This window comes from Hyaena hyaena, unplaced genomic scaffold (assembly GCF_003009895.1).
Source record: "Hyaena hyaena isolate Hyena2069 unplaced genomic scaffold, ASM300989v1 scaffold_63, whole genome shotgun sequence".
Taxonomy (NCBI): Eukaryota; Metazoa; Chordata; class Mammalia; order Carnivora; family Hyaenidae; genus Hyaena; species Hyaena hyaena.
Window position 1 is genome coordinate 3,369,160 of NW_024080695.1, and position 21,745 is coordinate 3,390,904.

The window sequence follows — 21,745 nt, forward strand, 5'->3', positions numbered from 1 at the left end:
ACTCTGAAACCTTCGGCCTCACACAACCTCCATTCACTTTCATAATCATTATAATATTGTCACCACTCATATCTGCTGGCACTTTGGTATTTGCAAAACACTTTCATGCACATCATCTCACTTATGCATCTTCCCACTGAAAGATATTCAGGCTGGGTCACTGGTCTTTATGATACTGGAAAACTAAAGCTCTGATCTGTGCAAGCAGGGCCCCTCCAAATTACTGCTAGCTTGGCACTGATTGCACGAGCCTGGAAATGGACTCCATCTGTTCCACCGCGGCCCACACTGTCAGTGCTCAAAAACTTTGTTAAATGAATATTAAAGCAGCATTTACCGGGGCCCTGCTGTTTTGCAGGTCTTGTAGGAGACCAGCACCTGGAACCTCCAGTATGATGGAGGTGCTTATATTTTAGGGAAGGGGGCCATCTCTCTAAAACTTTCCCTAAGGCCCTTGAGTCCAGGTGGCGAGGAGGGGCTAAGGACAGAGGCGAATCAGAAGTGGCCCTTTCTCTTGGGTTGCTTACAGTCTCGTGAAGATGATGCAGGCAGGCTGGGTCCACGGACCCAGAGGTGGGCTCTGCAGGCCAGAAAAAGTAAAAACAGAGTTTACTGAATACCATGAGTGAGAATTTAGCAGTAGAGCGTCTGTGAGACTAAGAAAGGAAAGGAGAATGAATCCCTTCCTCACTTGAGGTTAGAGGTTTATATTGGAAAGGGGTCTGGTGTATGTGCTCCATCAGGAATCCAGGATAGGGTCCGATCGAAGGTGACTGGCAGGTGAATAAAGGTGTTATTCTACAGATCATCGAAGGTAGGGGGTATTGATGCCAACATCAGCTGAGGTTTGTTCAAAACTACCGTCGTGTTAGGTGTTATCAGGTGTTTGGGAGTCTAAGGCAAATATCCAGAAAATGATCAACTATCTTGTTTCCCCCCGGAAGTAGGAACACAGCTTCTTTGCCTTATTCAGATGCAAAATATAGGACCCGAGTAAATGGAGCTTAGCAGAGACAGAGCCTTTCTAAAGTGGAGTCCCTTCAGCTCCCCTACCTCAAAGAGAGACCCAAACGCTACTGACCAGAACAACCCAACGCAGCGAGAGAGAAATCCCCCCAGGACAAAAGTCTGGGAGGAAGTGGTGGGGAGCACGGAGTTAGGATCCCCGGTTTTGGACTTAAGGACCCAGAAGGAGCAGGTGCTGTGGTTAAGAGCAGCGACTGTAGTAGGACCCAAAATGGCTCACGTCCAATTCTGACCCAAAGTACGGTTTTTAGCCAGTTTCTCATCTTACAGGTTTGTTGTGAGGTTAAATGTTTGTTGTGGAGGTGGATTAATGAATTAATCTAATGAATTAATCTAAGCGCTTAAAGAAGTGCGTGCCTGGATAGTAAGTGCTGTGAACACCAGCCTGTCATTTTCAAATACGAAGGAGGAAGAATTGCTTTCACTTAAAAAAATGAAGTAAAAGAAAAAGTAAAAGCCCGAGATGCCGTCGCCGAGAAGGGAAGCGAAGAACTTCCGCGCTGCCCAAAAGTCTATTAGAGAAGAGGGCGGGGCAGGGCGCGCAAGCAGGTGGTGGCCGCGGTGCGCCTGCGCGCCCGCCGCAGAGTCCCCTTTAAGTGCGCGCGCCCGGGCCGGGCCCGAGGCGTGGCCGTGAGGGGGCGTGGCCAAGTCTTGCAGGTGCCGGGGACACGCCCACCGCCGGAGGAGGCTGCGCAGACTCCCTGCTTCCCGGAGCGGTTCTGAAGCGGAGCGCGTGGAAGGGGGAACTTGGAGCGACAGTCCGGGAGCGCCGCTGACGCGCCGACGCCCGCAGGGACGGTTTGGCGGGACGGATGCGGCCCTTGGACGTCGTCGGGCTGGCGGAGCCGGAGGAGGTGGAGGTGCTGGAGCCCGAGGAGGACTTCGAGCAGTTTCTGCTGCCCGTCATCCACGAGATGCGCGAGGACATCGCGGCGCTGACCCGGGAGCGCGGCCGGGCGCACCTGCGGAACCGGAGCAAGCTGTGGGAGATGGACAATATGCTCGTCCAGATCAAGACGCAGGTGGAGGCCTCGGAGGAGAGCGCCCTGAACCATCTGCAGAATCCCGACGACGGGGCCGAGGGCAGAGGGACCAGACGGGGCGAGAAGGCGGAGGAGAAGGCCAAGGAGATCGCGAAGATGGCAGAGATGCTGGTGGAGCTGGTCCGGCGGATAGAGAGAAGCGAGTCGTCGTGAAGGAGGGCGGGCGGTGAGGCGGGGGGGGAGGGGTGGGCGGGGCCCGAGGCGGTCCGGGTCGTTGCGGTCGGCGTGACTGAACAGTTTCCCGAGTGGTAGTAGTATTTATTCTAGGAGTGAAGGTGCAGCCTCAATCGCACTGCGTCGGAAACTGGGGAGTGGGGGCAAAGTTGGGGTCAAGAGGAAAGTGGGTGCGCGCTACCTCGGACAGGTGTTAGTACGGACATACTGATTCTTGGGGTTCCTTCCGCCCCCGCTGGCAATCAAAGAAAAATTAAAATCACTTCGGGGTCGTCTTTATGAAACCCAGAAGTCAGCCCCAAAAGGACAATTGCCGCAGGTAGAGCTCAAGGGGGGTGGTGGTGGCGGGGGACCAAAGAAAACCCAGCCCGTAGAGCAAAATAGGGGAAGGTGAAAACCCAGGAAAAGAAACCGGAAACTGAAGCTCTAGGCCTTTGCTAGGAGTTTCCAGGGTCGTGTCAGAGGGTGGATGGTGACTTTTTAAAATTTTTTTTAAACATCAGGTTACAGAAATCTGAGACTCGGCTCCTTGATGGCAACGACTCTGGTCTCCTGGTAAGGCTGGGCTGACACCTCGAGGAAACTGAAACAGCTTTTACCCGCGTGTAACAGTCTCCCCTCCGGTCGGTGGTTGTGTTATCAGAACCAGCGGAGAATTTGTCTCCGGCGCGCACAGCAAGCCAGTGAAAAACTGAGTGGAGCTTCTGCAGTGAAGACAGATGGGCAGTTTATTGGTATGACACCACCTGGGAGAACGGGGACCTCATGGTCCAAGTCCCAAACCGCCCAGTGGCTTACAGGTGGGGGTTTTGTTAAGTAGGCTCCATGCCCAAGGTGGGGCTTGAACTTACCACCCTGAGATCAAGAGTGTGTCCTCTACTGCCTGGGCCAGCCAGGCGCCCCCAGGTGAGGGGTTTTAAGGGCAAAATTTCGGGCAAGAGTCTCCTGAGAGCTGTGGTTAGTGTTGGAGTCATTACCAGAGGTTTCTTAGTTATTTCTGCTGCCCCTTGTGGCCTCAAAGAATTCTATTCTATCTTGAGAGAGTTGGAATTAAGAAATAACCTTTATTTCATATCTTAGCGATCTTACTAGGCGCATCTGGTGATTCCGTAGTTAGTATAGTGTTGATCAGCTGCCACTCGTGCCTGAACTATCTACTTGTACGTGCACAAGCTGGGGGGGGGTCTCATTCCTTTGAGTTCCTTTGAACCATCACACACTCGCTCCTCTCTCTTCGGCCTGGGTCGGCGTGTTTCCCGGCCGGTGCAGCTGTGCCTGGGGGCAGGAAGATCTCTAGAATTCGTTCTTTCATCTGAACTAACACGATGGAGTCCGGCTTGAGTCGGTGACCCAGATATGGGTGTAGATTGTCCTGAAAAATTAACTTAAAAAGTTTTTTTAATGTTTATTTTTAAGAGAGAGAGCGCAGGGGAGGGAGGGGCAGAGAGAGGGAGGGAGACACAGAATCCAAAGCAGGCTCCAGGCTGTCAGCACAGAGCCCGACGCGGGGCTGGAACCCATGACTGTGAGATCATGACCTGAGCCGAAGTCAGACATTTAACCAACCAAGCCCCCCAGGGGCCCTGAGAAAAGTAACTTCTGTACGAGATACACTCTTGTAAGGGAAATGGGGCTCAATGAAAAGTTGTTTTACTTGTCATGTTAATTCTTGTTACTTTGCCATGTTTGAAATGTTGGGTCATGGTCTCCTGCTTTGCTGTTACCCATGTGACCTGATTGTTTTCTGGGACTTGTGTAGACGCGGGGCCAGAATCTTCTCCCTTTAGAGGTGCAGGGAGACCCTCCTGGGGTGTACCCGGTGATCCATGTACGGGGTGAGGCTGCTTTGGGGAAGACGGGGAAGGAGTGGAAGATGTTTGTGTATGAATTCTGGAACCTTACGTCCCGTGGGGCCGAGGAGAGCTGTGTTCTGTGTCACGTTGTCTGGTGTATGTTGTACCACCCGCCAGGTGACTCAACTTAGATAACCTAGCAGACCCTACGTGACAAAGAAGTTAGAACAGGGCACGACACAGTACCTTCACTGTCGTAATGCCCTCGCGCGTTACGGGCGTTTCACAGTGTCGCATCAAAGAGACCATCTACGAAGGGTCCGGGGACAGTGGACAAAGCAAAAGACATCATCAAGGCCCATAAAGTGCCTTTTAGTTGATCAGGGTAGACTTCCCCGGGACGGGAGGTCAAAATCAGACACGCGATAGGTGTTTGCCCTGAAAAACAAAGCTCTCTAAAAAACCTTTTTTTTTTTTCTAATAAATATGTTCAGATGACCAAAGCCCCCTGCTTTGGGAGAATCGCTTGTGGCGGGTGCAGGGGGGACAGGATGACAGAACAGTCAGCTCTTGACGAGACGCACTTGAGGCCATCATCTGGCCTGAGCCCCTGCTTTTCAACCGCTGAGCTCTGTGTAGCCACTCGGTCCATGGGCGTGTGATGTGCTGCCTGTCCGCTCCAGGGCACGAGGAATGCAAAGGGGAGTCCCGATTGGGACCAGCTGGGACAGGTTCCTGCACCGCGGGGTGCCGGAGTATTGTGGGAGCACAAGGAGGGACTGCATGGAGGAGACGGGGAGAGCTCTTCAGAGCAAATGACTTGTCCTTGAACGCCGAGTCTAATTTGTGAGAGTATAAACCAGTGGGGGCATCCGAAGCTCAGGAAGGGACGTGAGCTGCAGCACTGGGGAGAGAATGGGGGGCCATTGTGGAGACCTGTGAAGGGGGTGAGCAGAGGAGAGAGGGCTTCGTTAGGGAGTTAGTTCATCTTCAGGAGCCTGTGCTCATGGCTGCCCAAAGCCACAGGACAGGCTGCAATTTTCCAGAATCGCTGAATGTGATTCGATGAGAACATATACATGTTTATAATGACAAGCTGAGATGCATGTCTCGGATCAGTGCAGAAAACAGGCATTTTTATAATAAAGTACGTGGGCACAAAGCAAAGTCTTTTACAGAGGCTGTTCCGGTCTCTGGAATCCTTGTCTGGGCTCCTGCCCTTGAATTCTTTTTTTTTTTTTATTTTTTTATTTTTTAATGTTTTATTTATTTCTAGGAGAGAGAGAGACAGCGTGAGCAGGGGAGGGTCAGAGAGAGAGGGAATCACAGACTCTGAAACNTTTTATTTATTTCTAGGAGAGAGAGAGACAGCGTGAGCAGGGGAGGGTCAGAGAGAGAGGGAATCACAGACTCTGAAAAAGGCTCCAGGCTCTGACCTGGCAGTCAGAGCCCGACGCGGCGCTCGAACCCACGAACCGCGAGATCATGACCTAAGTGAAAGTCAGACGCTTAACCGACTAAGCCACCCAGGCGCCCCCTGCCCTTGAATTCTTCAGTGGGAAAGAGGTAGTGCTGGGAGCCATTGAGACAGAGGAGCAAGAGAACGTCAGAGGGCACGTTCATAGTGTGGGAAGCTTACTCCGCCTCCGTGGGGTCTTTGGGTCAGCGCTGGGGGGGAGGGGAGGGTGTGAGCAAGAATATGGGCGCTGGTGCAGGTGGGAGCTGAGGGTCTGCGCTGGAGCAGGGGCGTGGGAAGGGACCGGCCAGCCTTCCCTGGGGTCAAGGCGTGGTGTGTCTCTGCATCGGTCAGCCCGCCTAGGTTAAACTGCTCTAACCAGTTCACCCCAGAGTCTTCGTGGCTACAGCCCCCAAGGTTTATCTCTCATTCCCATCCATGTACACTCCATGTTTCTCCATGTTCTCTCCATTCCAGGAGCAGGCTGAAGGAGCACCCCCTGCTGGGATTTTAGGGACTTTGGTTCAGGAAACTTACAAGCTACTTACAAGTTACAAGTTACTTACTGATTTAAAAATAGATGTTCTGGGAGTGAAACCTTGCATGCCTGTTTTTCCCCTTGATTAACTGACCATGGAGTATATTCCTCTGTTGGGTTGCATTTTTATCTATTCAGTCTTTTTTTTTTTTACTTTTTAATGTTTATTCAGTTTTGAGAGACACAGCCCAAGTGGAGGAGGGGCAGAGAAAGAGGAAGACACAGAATCTGAATCAGACTCTAGGCTCCGAGCTGTCAGCACAGAGCCCGACGCGGGGCTCGAACTTGTGAACTGTGAGATCGTGACCTGAGCTGGAGTCAGACGCTCAACCAACCCAGGCGCCCCTTAGTTACTCAGTCTCGATACCAGGCCTCCTCCACGGTCAGGGCCCTTCAAGAGTCTTCTGAATCATTCTTGACCCCTGGCCTTTCCGTGGAGCACTGTGGTGACGAACTAGTGGCCCAACTCCTGCCTGAGCTGTGGCGGCCTCTGGAGGCACCCCGGGCTTTGTATTTCCTACTGTCACTCAGAAATTTCCCCCGGATTGGATTATCTCTGGAATTGAAACAACTTCAGGTCGCCTAGAAAATTTGAATTGCCTTCTGTCAGTTGCTCTGAAATCAGCCCATTGTGCCCAAACTCCCCTTGCCATGAGGTCTGAAATCCTGTGTTGTGTCCTCCTCTCCAGCCGCCATTTGCATCGGCCACTGGTGACGACTGAGTCTCCAGTAATGTTTTGTTGAGATACTTCTCAGCGTTTTGTTTCTTCCGAAAACTTTGTGTCCGGTGCCCTGACTGAAGAAGGGCCAACACACACAAGTCAGTGCTGCAGAGACGCATTCTTACTGTAAACAGGACACCTTTGCTCTGTAAAAGATCTTATTAGGAACAATTGGCGGGGTGCCCGGGGGGGCTCAGTCAGTTAAGCGTCAGGCTTGGGCTCAGGTCATGATCTCACGGTCTGTGGGTTCAAGCCCCGCGTCGGGATCTGTGCTGACAGCTCAGAGCCTACAGCCTGCTTCAGACTCTCTGTCTCCATCTCTCTCTGCCCCTCCCCCATTTACGCTCTGTCTCTCTCTCTCTCTCTCTCTCTCTCTCTCTCAAAAATAAACTTTAAAAAATAAATCAGATAACATATGCGAGAGGTTTGTGGCCAGAATCTGTCAGGGTTCCTAGCTGCCAGCTCAGAAGCTGACCCTGGCCAGTTAGGCGGTTTCCAGAAGCTCAGGGAGGGCTCGAGAAGAGCCTCAGGGTGACGATTCCAGAGGCAGTCCACACCGCAGAACCAGCTGGCTCGGAGCGAAGGACACCAGTTTCCCGTGCCCTCATGTGCCCCAGCTCCCCGGCTACACTAGCTTAGTTGCACTGGGTGTGGATGAATCCGATTGGTGGATGCTAGGTCACATGACCGTTCTCTTATAAGAGAGTCTAGTATTTTCTACTAGAAACAGGGGTGGATAGACTGGACACCCAGGAAGGTGCATGTGTGATGAAGTCCCCAAACACAGAAAGAGATACAGAAGTTGAATGGCCAGAATGAGTCACAAGTTTCCACTATGCAGTGATTATGAGGCGGATACTGAGTAAATGGGCCCTAAGCAATATGGCTTTGTATCCCATCATTCCAGAGGTACGTGGGTCTGACTCCTTTTAGCAGCCAGGACCTCCCAGCACCATTTGTGCGGTGGAGCGACCCTGCCGGCCACTCGGTGAAACCAAAGCTCTTCCGTGATCCTCTTAACTCTGTCCTTCTGATTGCCCAGTTGCTGGTGCAGCTGTACACGTCACACCCTCACAGTGTGACGTGTCTAAGTCCTGGAAGAAAGTGAGGGTGCGCTTTCACAGCTGTGTGCTTTGCTCAGGGAGGAAAATCTCTGCCGGCTAAGGGCATCATACATATACAGCTGTGCATGTTGTGCACTGCACAGCTCTAGGGGATGCCATTCATGTTACGGTCTTTGCAGTTTTGATAAAGTTCTCATGACAGTTTTCCTTGCACATGCCACTACTGGGTCTTGAGGAAGGGTGCCGTCTCCAAGGAGACAAATTCTAGAATAACGGGTGCCAGGGGCCGGGGAACTTGCCGTCTGATGGGTACAGAGTTTCACTTTTGCAAGAAGAGAAAGTTTGGAGCGTGGTGGCACAGCACTGTGAATATACTTAACACTGTACACTCAAGAAATGTGATGTGTTTTCACCACAATAAAAAGCCCCCAAAACTTTGAAGCTGGTAATCAATCCCAGGTTAAAGATGGTATCCGTCTTGGGGAAATGATCTGAGCTGAAGATGAAATTTTATGTGTGAACAAATTAATTGTAACTTTTTTTTTTTCAAAAACAAAAATATGAGCCTGGGTGGCTCAGTTAGTTGAATGTCTGACTCTTGGTTTCTGCTCAAGTCATGATCTCACGATTCCTGAGTTCAAGCCCCATGTGGGGCTCTGCACTGGCAGCATGGAGCTTGGGATTCCTCTCTCTGCCTCTCTGCCCCTCCCCTGCTCACTCGCTCACTCTCTCTCTGAAAATAAATAAAATAGGAAGAACCATATCATTAATAATGGGCAAATGTGGGTCCACTCATTCCAGCAAAGTCCTTGCAGCCATTAAGAATGCAGGTAGGACATGGCTTTTGCCTTGGAGGACCTGGATGCCAGGAGCCCCCCAGGAAGTGTGAAGCCCACAGAGGTGACCGTGGACTTCACCCAGGAGGAACGGGGCGCTCCGCAGCCCGCCCAGGGGCACACAGAGAACCAGGGGAGGCTAATTTGGGGGAGCAGGGTGTGTTCAGCAGACCAGACAGAATCTCCCAGGTGTGGGGGGAGGCAGGGAAGCGGCAAGATTGGGTGAAGAGAATTCCAGAGCAAGTGTCTGGGGTGGGGGCTGAGTCTGGGGGACCGGGGTCAGGGGCCTGTACCCCATCTATAGGCAAGGGCAGGGATGGAGGGCTCTGGTCTCTGCCTCCCCCGGGCGACTTGTCATTCCCAGGACAAATCCAATTTGTGACTAAGTTGTGAAATGGCAGGAAAAAAAAAACCCGGTTCCATTCCTTCTGCACGGTCAGCCCCCCCACGTCCCGTTAGCTTGACTTTCGTGCTTTAAAAGGTGTATCGGCCCCCATCTAAGCTGAAGGGAACCTGTGCCCTTCCTCCTCCCTCCCCGCCCCCCCCCCTCCAGCAAGGGACAAACCACACCTCCTGCTGATGTGTCCTCGGCCAGGCTCCGGACACCATTTCTGCTCTGGTGGACACGCCTTCAAGCAAAAGGGGAGATTCCAATTGCTGGGCTTTCAAAAGGTGGCCCGAGTCTCAATCCGGGCAAACTACTGACCTAACACCCCTGCCCCCGCCTGAGTCACGCTGGTTGGTTTCTTTCTAAAGATAGTTTCATAAAACCGGAAACGCGTGTGGGCAGTGGTTCGCTGGTGATTCTAATCCCCGCCTCATCCCTTTCCTAAGTGTGTTTTACTGTGTGTGGCACGAACATGCTGGTAATTGTACATTAAAAAGATGTAAGGGCTCCTGGGGGGCTGTCGGTTGGCATCCGACTTCGGCTCAGGTCATGATCTCGTGGTTCATGGGTTCGAGGCCCGCATCAGACTCTGTGCTGACAGCTCAGAACCTGGAGCTGCTTCAGATTCTGTGTCTCCCTCTCTCTGACCCTCCCCTGCTCACCCTGTCTTTCTCTCTCTCAAAAATAAATAAGCTTTAAAAAAAAAAAAAAAAGATGTGACTTGAAAACATGTAAGGAGAGATGGAGGGGCCCGGGGTTTGATGAGTGGCTGGCTGACTGACTGACCAACCGACTGGACAGATGCATGTGGGTCTCATGAGCTTCCTTGGGTCCAGGACAGGGTGACGCTCACTTTGTGCTGAGGGATCCACAAAAGCAGGGACGGTGTCTCAGCCAGGCGAAAATGGCCCCTGAATAAACCCTTACGAACTGACCTGTGTCACTGCCTGTCCCCACAGGCCAGGAGCACTAAGTGACACAGTAGAAAACTTGTGTTGGGGGCTGGGGCACTGAGGGCGTAAGGAACTCATCCATTTCTGGGAGACTAGGTGCGTGTCACAAGCATTTTACTGATCAGAGGGTGATCCAGGGAAGCAATCACCCCCAGGGATCTGGAAGCTGGGGGCGGTACCCCAGCCCCCCCCCCCCAGCCCCCTCCAGGGATCAGGGTCTGCAGGGCGTCAGTGGATCCCCGCCTGCTCAAAGTACTTGTGGCAGGCGGCTGTGAGGGCGGCCACAAACACGATGAACTCGTTGAAGTCCACCTCGGAGTCCCCGTTGGCGTCCAGGTCTTTGAGCAGTTTGTTCACGGCGTCCCTGTCCCTTTTATTCTAGAGACAGAGGCCCAGGGTCAGCGCGGAGGGTCCCTTTGCCAAGCACTGCGGCTGGGCGTGGGGGTGGGGGAGGGCGGGGACAGCTGAGTCACCAAGAACTGCCCGGCCTCGAACTAACAAACCCGCGTCCTTTGTTTTAGGCCGAATTTGAACTGCATTAGGCAGCGCCGGGGCGCGCGTTCTGCAGCAGACTGGATTGTTTAAGATGCTAGAGTGGCGACTGTTCCCAGGGACGCGGCCACCGTGCGCTACCCTTGCACGCCGCCTGCGTTGCGGGGTCACCTTCACTGAGCCGCGTCTGGTCCACGCACCGAGCCTCGGATCCTCACGGCCCGGCGGGCGGCGGCACCAGCAAGGGCTCCAGGGGCAACCCCAGGCTGCGACTCCCCCACTCCCCCCCACGGCCCCAGGGGGTCTGCAAGAGCCCGCCCACCTGACTGCGGAGGCCCGGCCGCACCCCGTGCAGGGCTGAGACCCAGCGCCAGGGGGCGCGCCGACCCAGCCCTGCAGCCGCCGGACCCAGCGGGAACCGCGCAGGGGCGACCCCGCGGCCGCCCACGCTGGGCCCCTCAAGTTTGCAGCCACCGTTGCCCAGTGTCGCAGCTCCGGCTTCCGCATCAGCTGGAGGCCTGGAGGATGGAGGGCCCCGAGCCCCTGCTTTTTGCCAAGACGGAAATCGCGGGCTCGGCCACGGGTTCTCAAATTGTGTTCCCCGGACGACCACCTGCGTCTGCCCCTCCTGCATCCCCCAGCCTTTTGTCTCAAACCCGCCGGGCTAAGCTCTTCCACTTGGCCGGTTATCAGAACATGTGCCCCCAGGCCCAGTGCCCCGTGGGCGGGCTTTCCGGGAGCCTCGGGGCTTGAGGCTTGTTTGCGGTACTTCTAAGTTAAAAAAGAAATTGCGGATGTTAGAATTTCATTCACATCAACTTTCCATGGGGAGAAGACTGATGGAAGAGGGAGACGGGTGTGTTGGGGGGTTCTCTGCCCCCACATTTCTGTATTCTCACATTTTCGACCACAAACACGTATTTATAATAGACAAAAAATGAAATTCATTTAAAAGTAGATATCCTCACTGCATTCACGTACTGAAGCCCTCAGTGTGTTGGGAGACTGAACATTTCAGGCTTCCGTTTCCAGGAATCAGCTCAGTGTAGAGCCCTTAGGGGGCAGGTAGGGGGAGGGCGGAGGGGAGGAGGAGGAGAGCTGGAGGCAGCAGAAAGGAGGAGGGTCCCTGTGGGAAGGGAAGGGAAGAGGAGGGGAGGGAGGGAGGCAGAGGAGGAAGAGGGAGGGAGAGGAAGGGAGGCAGAGGAGGGGAGGGGGAATGAGGAGAGGCCTCGGAGGGGGAGGGAGGTTGGGGGAGGAAGAGTATAAGGAAGGGGATGGGAGGGAAGGCGGGGAGAGCAGAGGAGGGAAGGAAGGGAGGATGGTGGGGGAAGGGAGAGGGAGAGGTTGAGAAGGGGGGGAGGGAAGGAGGGAGAAGGGAGTGTGAGGAGAGGTGGGGAGGGAGGAGGAGGCAGCCGGCGGAAAGCTGGAGTGTAGTGGGGGGGAGGGGAAGCAGAGGAGGGCAGGCCTGGGAATACAGGTCCCCTGGGGTGGATTCAGGCCCAGCGGCTCTGGGCAGACATGGCCCACAGGCAGGGTGGGCTCCCATCTGTGCTCTGTCCCCCCAGGCGACAGGGATTCCCCCCCCCACGCCCCCCGCAGGTAGTGGGAAAGGGGTGTTTGTAGCCCGCAGCCTAGGAGGGGTGCAGCTGTGAGGGACCAGGAAACCCAGCCTCACACATGGCCCCGGGCACCCCCCCACCACCACTCAGGTTCAGGTTTGCATCCCTCCCTCTCCCACTGGGCCTCCTGCGGAGAAAGAATCCTGGTGGCAAGCGAACTGGGACTCTAACTCCGGATTTTAAGGCTCAGTGTGGCCGGCCCTGCTCCCTCATCCCCTAGGGCAGCTGGTCCACTCCTGGAAGGGTAGCCTCCCCCCTGCCAGCCCAGCCGGGTACCCCCTCCGCCTTCGCCACCCTACTTTCCCTGCCTTCCCCCCGCCCCCCCCCCCACCGGGCCCTGCGCCCCTGGGCGCCCACCTGCAGGAAGCCCGGGAGTTCCTTCTCCATGAGCACCTTCAGCTCCCCCTTGGTCAGGCTCTGCTTGTTGCCCTCGGCCCCCGCGTAGCGGGCGAACACGTCAATGATCATGCCCATGGCCGTCTCCAGTTCCGTCATGGTGCTGGATGCCGCCCACCTTCCTGCCTGCGGGAGCTGGCTTGGCCCAGGAAATGTCCCGCCGGCGGCTTCTGGGCGCTTTATAAGGCCCAGCCTCATATTGACACAGAGGGTGGGCCAAGCAGTGCCGGGCGGTCCGCAGGCCCTGGCCCCCCCCCCCCCCCCCCCCCCCCCCCCCCCCCCCCCGCCGCGTTGCTCAGTCCGTGAAATGCACTGTGGACACTTCCTGAAAGCTCGCCCGGCCCGCAGTTGTGGTGCACCCACATTTTCCCGGGCTTCCCGTGTCTTGGGGTCATTCATCACTGGTTTGCTGACACTACGGTCAGGGGACAGTAAGCAGGTGACTGGTGGGCGTTTGTTGAGTAAGGAATGTGCGGACCGGTCCTGTCCGGTCTTCCGGCCCCTGTGCACGTGGACTTAAGGCGGAGCTGCACGCGTTTTGCACCTGCAGCGCTTAGCAGAACTCCGGATGGGACCACCTACGCCTCAGTCCTGCTCCCCGAACCCACAGCTGGACGAGTGAGACCAGCAGAGACGCCACCGGCCACACCACCCCGTCCGGCTCCTCTCTCCTGCCACCTGGCTGGGGCGCCCCAGGGGTGCCGTGGGCTTCTGGGACCTGAAATGCTAAGTCCGTCTGTCTCCTGATGGCCGGTGCGGAGGACTCGCGGTCTATCAGAACCTCAGGGCCGGCGGCAGCGTGCGACACAGAGGCATGGACCACGCCAGAACGCCATGAGCACACAGCTGCCCTTCCCTCCGTCCCCAGGGTGGCGCGCTGGGGCCCTGCTGCTGGGGAGGCCTGCCAGGCCCGGCTGCCCGGCATCCGGATACCAGGAACCCCAGGGTGGCCAGAAGGCCCAGCCAGCTCCACGCGCAGCGGCCTCAGCCCCAGCCTGGCACTCTCCCCAGGAGCGGCAGCGGGTCCTAGGTCAGCCCCGCGTTGTTTCCCAGGTCCCCTGCAGGAGAGGCTTAGCCAGGCCCCGTAGCTGATCATTTGGGGGCTGGGAAAGGCCGGCACACTCCCTGTCCCGAAGTCCTTCTTACGGAGAGACTCCAGGTCCCGGTCTCCTGGGGCCTCACCAACAACGACAAAAGGGTGTTAAGAGGCCTCGTGGTGACACTTGTTGAAAGGGAAGGAAGAGGGGGCACCTGGGTGGCTCAGTCGGTTAAGCGTTCGACTTCCACTCAGGTCATGATCTCACGGTTCCTGGGTTCGAGCCCTGCTTCGGGCTCTGTGCTGACAGCTCAGAGCCTGGAGCTGCTTCAGATTCTGTGTCTCCCTCTCCTTGATCCTCCCCTGCTCATGCTCTTTCTCAGAAATAAATATTTAAGAAAAAAAAGTTAAAAAATGTTTTAAAAAAAGAAAGAAGGGGAAGGAAGAGAGTTCAGGGCTGTCACAACAGGGCTCGGGACTATTGCAATGAGAGGGGGCTGGCTCAGCTCCCACCGCAGCAGAGCTGGCAGGGACATCCCGCAGGGACACCGGGCCACATCAGAGGGGGGTCGTCAGCGGGCGGGAAATTACTGGGAGGAGGCTGACAGGGTTGGGGGATTCCTATGGAAGGCAGGCCAAGGGCTTACCCTCCAGAGCGGGGGATGAACTTGGTGGGACATCAAGGGTGGGGAGGTGACTTCTGATTCCCGCTACAGCTGGGCTGAGCTGGGCGGGGAAGACAGGTGGGCCCAAGGATGCAGGTGCGGGGGAGCCTGAGGCGGGTCAAGGGGAGTCTGCTAGACCCCGGGGCAAAGACCTGGCACAGAAACGGGCCGGCTGGGGGCCAGGAGGGGCTGGCTAGGGCAGGGCTTCCCCAGAGCCGGTGGGGGCGGGTGGGGGCCGGCCGGCGACAGCACAGGGCCTGCAGGGCTCTGGTCCTCCTCGCTGGCACTCTCAAACCTACCCTCACCCTCACCCTCCTTGCTTCCCCACCCCCCCCACCCCGGGATAATTTAGTGAGGGGCATGTGGGTGTTTTCCAACTTGTTGCAAAAAGGATCACTACTCAAGGACCTCTCCTGATGGAGATCTTTGTAGGGATTAATAAACTTTTTTTTTAAAGGTTTATTTATGGGGCGCCTGGGTGGCTTAGTCGGTTAAGTGTCCGACTTTCGCTTAGGTCATGATCTCGCGGTTCGTGGGTTCGAGCCCCGCGACGGGCTCTGTGCTGACTGCCAGCTCGGAGCCTGGAGCCTGTTTCAGTCTGTGACACCCTCTCTCTCTGGCCCTCCCATGCTCACGCTGTCTCTCTCTCTCTAGAAATAAATAAAACATTAAAAAAAATTTTTTTTAAATAAATAAATAAAGGTTTATTTATTTTTGAGAGTGAGCGAGAGACAGAGCATGAGCAGGGGAGGGGCAGAGAGAGGGAGACAGAATACGAAACAGGCTCCAGGCTCTGAGCTGTCAGCACAGAGCCCTACACGGTGCTCGAACCCACAAACCGTGAGATCATGACCTGAGCCAAAGTCGGACACTCAACCGACTAAGCCACCCAGGGGCCCCTGTAGGGATTTTTTAAAAACGTAGTTCAATGATCACCGTCAGAGTGATCACAGATAGGAAAGAAGGCCGGCCTGAAGTCACTGAATGCTTGGCCTCCGGCAGCCGACCATGCAGGAGGTAACACTAATGAACTTTCCAGACTAGGTCTCAACTGTTAAAACTGTAACAGAAACTGCTGTTACAAAGAAAAGCACAGGCCCGGGGTGGTGTCACTTGGGCCAAGTCCCCAAACTGGGCCTCTAAACCTGATCTAGCTGCGGCTCCCGCCTCTCCCAGAAATGCAACCTGACCAGGTATGAGAATTATCTGATCAACCCGGTGAAGCGCAGCCACAGCCCCTTCCCCCCAAACAGGTGACCTGCAGGCACTTCCCGGCTTCCCCACTCCACACCCAGGGAAAGTGTCTCTGCGTGTGCGAACTTACCTTTTGCTGATGACCTCTCACAGCACCCTCTTTCCTGTAAAAACCTTCCGTTTTGTACACTTCCGGGAGCTCCCCTCTGCCTGCCACCTGGGGTGCTATCCGGTTCCGCTTAACAAAGCCAAATTTTGTGTTTTAACAGCATTCATCTGCAAAGCTAGCTTCTTCCCAAAAGGAGGTGGCGAAGTACATCATGCAGAAACACCTTTCTGTCCGATACCGGTCCCGGGTGCGTTTTTACCCCACCCTCCAGACCTGCGCGCCCCACGGTCGCTGGTGCCCCTTTATGGCACGGAGATTCTGTGACCCAGGAAACGGGTATCAGGGTCACAGGACCTGGGAGAGGTCAGGGGCTTGGGGGAAAGGCATGGCTGGTTGTGGGAACAGGTCGGCCAGGTCGGGGGTCCCGGTCACTCTGAGGACGACATCTGTGCTCAGCAAACACAACCCAAAGCCCCTCGTGTGTGGCCCAGGTCGGCACAGACCCATCAGGCACAGGCCCCAAGCCATGTTGTTGCCGCAAGTTCTTCGGAGTCACCCAGGCCCCCGCGTGGGTGCAGACCCTGACCTCTGGGGTTCCTGGCCGGAGAGAGGCCTGAGAGGGAGGGGAGGGAGGGCAGAGGGGCAAGGAGGCCCTGGGGCAGGGCAGCCCCTGGAGGGTGAAGGGGACTCTGCAGTGGGGGGTGGGCGTGGAGAGCCAGGCCGATGGGACTTGGGGGGAAGAGGGGCGCAGCGAAGGAACAGAGGCACAAAGAATGCCGCTCTGGAGGTGGGAAGTTGGGGTGGGCTTAAGAGCGGGGTGCAGAGCAGGAAAGGCCCTGGGGGCCGCCTCACTGGGACCTGGTCCTCATGGCCGTGCCGGCCCAGCACAGCTCCTGGGGGACTTGCAGTGCCAGCTGTCAGGGCCCCGCCCCCCAGAGCTGCAGTGTCACTGGGCTCTGCTGCCCCAAAGCTTCCCAGGGGACCCTGCTGTTCAGACAGGTGGACACCAGATGGTCTTAGTCTGCAGCTGGGAAGAGACACGGTCAGATTTTCCTTTCAGGCTAACTCAGCAGCTGGGAGATTCAGATGAGGAGGTGAGGCGGGAGGGAGGGAGGCCAAGAGAAGGCTGCAGGCTCAGGAGCCCTCCAGCCACCAAGTTCAGGGACCCTGTGGCCGCTGCCCAAAGAGCATCTGGGAACCGGAGGAGGCCTCAACAGGGTGCAGAAAAGAGAAGGAAAAGGAGGGGGCCCACCCTCTGACCCACGCTTTGCAAAAGGGGAAACAGAGGCTCCGAGCAAGAACATGGGTGAGGAAGGCCGGGCTCCTCCACTCTCACTGCAAAAACCGGTTTTATCCTCAGTAATGGATCAAATATTTGCTGAGGGAGGAGGCTGAGAGAGTTGAGGAAAGGAGTTTCTCAGGAACGAGCTGAATGTCAGGGGTCACGTACCACGTTGCAGTGAGGGCCCTGTCTTTGCCCCGGGCAGAGGACTCCCAGAGCGGCGGCAGTGAGCCCTGGGCCCCCGAGCAGCCACCTGCAAACCTTTTTCCAGCCTCCCTTGGTCTTCCTTCGGGAACCTGGAAGTGACATCCGGTGAGGCAGCAGCCACGTTGCCACCATGTGGATACGGCCATGATGGATCCTCGTGGCCCGTTCCTGAGAGCATTCCGGGCTAGCTGTTAGCCTCCTGGGGCTGCCGTGACCCATGACCACAAACTAGGTGCTGAAAACACTGAAAACAGGTGCTCCCGCCGCAGTTCTGCAAGTCCCACTTCACGCTGTCAGCAGGGCTGGCTCCTTCCTGGGGGCCTCGGAGGGAGACTGTTCCCTGCCTCTCTCTCCGCTTCTGATACTGCCTGAAACCCTTGGGATTCCTGGGCTCAACGGAGGGAAAGCAGCCCAGCCTCACTGCCGTCTCTGAGGGCCCGCAGCTGTGCGCAGGGGCTCAGGGCCTCCTCCGGAGCCACGCCTTAGGAAACTTCGCCAAGTTTTCTTCTGCGAGTCAAGACTTGTGGGTGACGTGAATCAGAAAAGCCATTGCCCGTCTGCGCAAAGGGACGCAAGACACCTTTCCAGGCACTCAAACCCAGGCCTGGCTGACTCCAGCAGGTTTCCGTCCTTCAAACGTCTCCCCTGGGATCCCCAACACTCTGCCCCCTGATCTTCATTTTAGGCAGAAGCACAGGGGATCCTGGGAAGAGTGGCGGCAGAAGCCTGGCTCCGTGGGCCCAGGGCTACCTCGGGGCAGGGCGCCTGGGGCCTCCCCCCGGGGCAGCTGACACGCTGAGTGACTGCTGTGTCCCTTCTCCCCTGTAGGACGACCTTCCTCACCTGTAAAATGAGGGGTTCAGGTTAGCCCCGCTCCAGGACTCTGAACTCCCGTGTCCCACCTTTCCATGGTGCCCGTTATCCTTGGGGTGCACGGTGCATGCTGGGCGTTCTGGAACATCCAGGATCTTAAAAGTATTTCCGTGTGGGTGGAGCAGCTCACAGAAGACTTCAAGCTAAAGCAGGAGCATGGCAGTGACCTGCGATTTCCACCTCCTGGGCCCTTCTATCCGGTTCCTGCAAGATGGTCCTTGCCGCCGCGCCAGGCGCCAGCCGCCGGTGGGACCCGCGTGAGCCGGGCTCCGCCCTCCCCTAGGTGTATGAGCACAGGGCAGAGGAAGAGGCGCCGAGAGGCTGTGGCTTTACTGAGGTCCCACGATGCCCGAGGTCAGCGAGGCCCGCCTTTCCAGGCTGCCAGTCCCCCGAACCGCACTTCCTAACCCACCAGGGCCGAGCGTCCAGCTCTGGGCCAAGTCCTGTGGCAGGGGGCAGGGGAGCCGATGCCCGGGCCCACAGGGCAGGGCTTGAGTCCGACTCTGCTGGTCGGGGGCCTCTGTGAGTGCAGTTTTCCCCTGGAGATGAGATGAAGTGTGACGCCAGGGCTGTGAGGAGGGCCAGCTGCCCGCTGCCGGCCGCAATGGTTAATGTTAGGTGTCGGCTTGGCGGGACTGCAGGGTCCAGTGGTCCAACAGCAGCCCTGGTGTTGCTGTGACTATACTGGGCCGTGGCCTTTAACTGAGGGAGGGGACCCGCCGTGTGGGTGGGCCTCACCCAAACAGTTGACATCCTCAAGAGAAAAGACTGAGGTAGAAGAGCAAGGGGCAGGAAGGAAGTCTACTCCAGACACAAATCAGAAGCGCTGCCTGGTCCCAGCCTATCTGCAGAAGGGGGGCTCAGGACAGATGCCGACCCTGCTCTCCATCTCCAGCCTCGGGCCGCCTGCGGGTTTACACCTGCCCAGGCCCCACCGATCCGTAAGTGCGTGCTCTGTTCCTCACTTGGAAACCCCACCGGGCACACAGTCCTGCGAGAGCCGAAGCCACGCTCCCCTCGCTCGGCGCTGGACTCCTGCGCACTCTGGTGGATTTGTTTTCCCAAGCGCCAGCCTGCTCCAGGTTCGGTGTAGCAAACATGTGGCGGGGGTAGCCCTCCGCTGGGTGCGGGCGCATGCCCTGGAGAAGGTGGTGTGGCCCCACCGGGGGACCATCCGATCACCTCTGGTGCAGGGTGGGGAGGCAGCGGGAGACGCACCAGTGCCAGGAGCACTCAGCTCCTCACCCGGGTTGATACCAAAGCCCGAGACTAGAAATTCTGGTCAAGCGCCAGCTGACTGGAGAAGCTGCCTTGGATCTGGGGTCAAGGCGAGGCCGGCCCCTCCTCCCCCGGAATCGAGGCTGGAGGTGCAGCCCTGCCAGCCGGAGGCTCCCCAGATTTGTCAGCGGCCCCTGCTGTCCCAAGTGGGGGCTCCCCCTCACTGAGGGCGGTGTGCACGGCAGCACAGGGCTGGGGACCCCTCCCCCACTGCACCCATCCTCCCCAGCAGCCGGGCTGGCTCCGGCCTCATGGTGTTGTGAGGACACAGAGAGGGGAGTGCCCGCCCACAAGCCACTTCCCCTACAGGCCAGCGATTGTGACGGACACTTTGCTTCCCGGGTCTGTAGAGGGAGACCGCTACAACCAGGACCCATGTCCCCGGGCTTGCTTCCGACATTCGCAGGGCTAAGACGACAAAGGGGTTGAATGTTTTGAAAAACTGTGAACACTTTACCTTTAGTGTTTAAAATTATTATTTTAGGAGCGCCTGGGTGGCTCAGGTGGTTGCGTTTCTGACTTTGGCTCATGTCATGGTCCTGAAGTTCATGAGTTCAAGACCCCACTGTCAGCGTGGGGCCAGCTTCAGATCCTCTGTCCCCCTCTCTCTCAAAAATCGACATAAAGACTTTTTATTTTGTATTTGTGATTTTAGTATTATTTTGTTTACATATAGGGAAGTATAAAAACAAAGTAATAGGCCCCACCTTTCCCACTCAGCTAACCTTTATTGACATTAACAGGTGTGGGGAACCCAGCAAGACCAGAAGGCACAGGCGAGACCGAGACTGCTCACCCTGCCCAGCACCCCCCCCCCCCCCCCCCCCCCCCCCCCCCCCCCGCTCCAAGGGAAGTACTAACAGTTGCTTGTGATCCCTTCCAGAAGGGTGTCTGTGTGCCCCCGCCTCCAGGAATCTGTACGTGCGCGGCAGTCTTCGTCCTTCCTTTCAGCCCCCCCCCAGCCAGTCGCCCACCCAGATGGGCACCGGCACCCCCTCCCCCTCCCAGCAGGTGCTCCGCGCGGCCCGGCCTTTCTGGGAACATCCTCCTTAGCCTCCTTCCAGCCTCCCTCCAATGCCTCGGCTCCCACAGCACTGCCCCACCAGGGGCTTGGGGGCCCCTCAAAGGCTGGGGTAGGGGGTCCAGCCCTCCTCTGAGTGTCCAGAGCCCAACCCAGGGCAGGGCCCCTTGCCTGGAGCAGTGGGTGGTGTCAGAACAGGGACGGAGGTGGGGGGCCAGGAGGCCACACGCAGGTGTCAGAAGCCAGGGCCGAAGGGGTCATGGTCAAGGCGAGGGCGGGCATGCCGTTCCATTGTGCCACCCATGCCAGGCTTGTGAAACGCCCCACGACTGTGTGAGGAAAGCTGGCTAGTGTTTCCAGTTAAAAGTGCTTTCCCAGGTACACGGCAGCAAAATTTAAACAAACCTTCCTTCTCCCCACGCTCCCCATCCTCCCCCCTTATGCGCCAGCAGCAGACAGCTTGGCCGTCTTTCACCCCCAAGGACACCACTTTGTGGTCCAGCTCAGGGAGACCGTGGCTGTGGGTCCTGAGTGGACCCCTCTGTCTCCTACTGCAGGCCCAAGTCTCTACAGGGGCGGCACGCTCTTCCCTGGTCTAACCCTGCTCTCCCCCATCCCCCCCGCCCCCGAACCTGCCAGCAGGGGGCCGCCTGCATTACTGGACTGAGGCTAAGCGGCTGGGACCAAGACCTCATGGTTCCCCCAAGGGCTCCTGTTTGTGGGAAGGGACAGAAGGGATCTGACACACTCTATGCGGATGTGCCTTGCGGCAAACTCGGAAAGAGCAATGACGGTGGCGCCTCCGTGCTCCGTGCTGGTTATGTGCTGACCTGGGTAGCCCTTGGGACAGGTCACAGCCAGAGCCTGCTGAAGGTGCTGAGGCCTCTGAACCCTCGGCAGAGGGCTGCTCTGGGGGAAGCAGAGGGGTAGTGAGCTCACCTGCATCGCCAGGGAAGCCACCAGAAAGCCACAACTCTGCCATCTTGTATGGGCTTTCCAGGTCACCACCCCAGGACACCAGGGGCGGGGGCGGGGGGGTGGCGTTAAGGGCTCTGGTTCATGAATCCATTACCGTCCAACACAGAATCCCAGAACCAAGCAGACTGCCCAGGAGGGAGGGACCCAAGAGGCCATGGGGTGGGTGGGGCAGGGCAGGGTGAACCGTGGGGCCAGCCGCATGGGGAGAGCCTCAGCAGGGCCACAGGCCCCCAGCACATGGAGTTCAGGCCTCTCAGGGGAAGCGGGCAGGTGCCGGGTAAGGGGCATGTAGACCATGGTTGGAATGTTCCCGAAGGAAATGTCCTAGAAACAGCGTCAGTGCTGACGTGCCTCTGGCTGCCAGTGTCAGAGAGAACTGAGCATGGGGAAGCCCACGTCAACTCAGCCGGAGGACGGAGGGAGGACAGAGGCGCAGGCGTGTCGTGGAGAGCTGGCGGGCAGGCTGCCTCCCAGGGCTCTGCTCGGCCCGCAGCAGGTCATGCTGCTCCAGGTCGGTCACAGATTGTCAAAGAAATGGAGAAACTCTCCCTTGAGCCACCGCCCTGTCACGTCTCTGCTCCAGAGGATTCCTTCAGAGCACT

The 21,745-nt window shown here is 57.2% G+C and overlaps 2 protein-coding genes across 3 annotated transcripts; one reads left to right on the top strand and one right to left on the bottom strand.

Moving 5' to 3' along the window:
• Positions 1–1,747: 1,747 nt before the first annotated feature.
• On the top strand, positions 1,748–11,422 carry LOC120231850 (MORF4 family-associated protein 1-like). 2 transcript variants are annotated; one of them, XR_005528440.1, is made up of 3 exons: positions 1,748–2,235; positions 2,747–2,798; positions 10,515–11,422. XR_005528440.1 is itself a non-coding variant. In XM_039232137.1 (2 exons), the coding sequence occupies exon 1, from the start codon at positions 1,839–1,841 to the stop codon at positions 2,220–2,222; it is 384 nt and encodes a 127-aa protein (XP_039088068.1). In that variant the 5' UTR covers positions 1,748–1,838; the 3' UTR covers positions 2,223–2,235; positions 10,515–11,422. The 2 variants fall into 2 exon arrangements, 1 of the variants encoding a protein (XP_039088068.1); XM_039232137.1 differs by lacking the exon at positions 2,747–2,798.
• Positions 10,091–12,670, bottom strand: LOC120231849 (S100 calcium binding protein P). Its single transcript, XM_039232136.1, has 2 exons — positions 12,462–12,670; positions 10,091–10,371 (listed from the first exon to the last, which is right to left on the bottom strand). The coding sequence occupies exons 1-2, from the start codon at positions 12,597–12,599 to the stop codon at positions 10,222–10,224; spliced, it is 288 nt and encodes a 95-aa protein (XP_039088067.1). The 5' UTR covers positions 12,600–12,670; the 3' UTR covers positions 10,091–10,221.
• Positions 12,671–21,745: the final 9,075 nt, after the last annotated feature.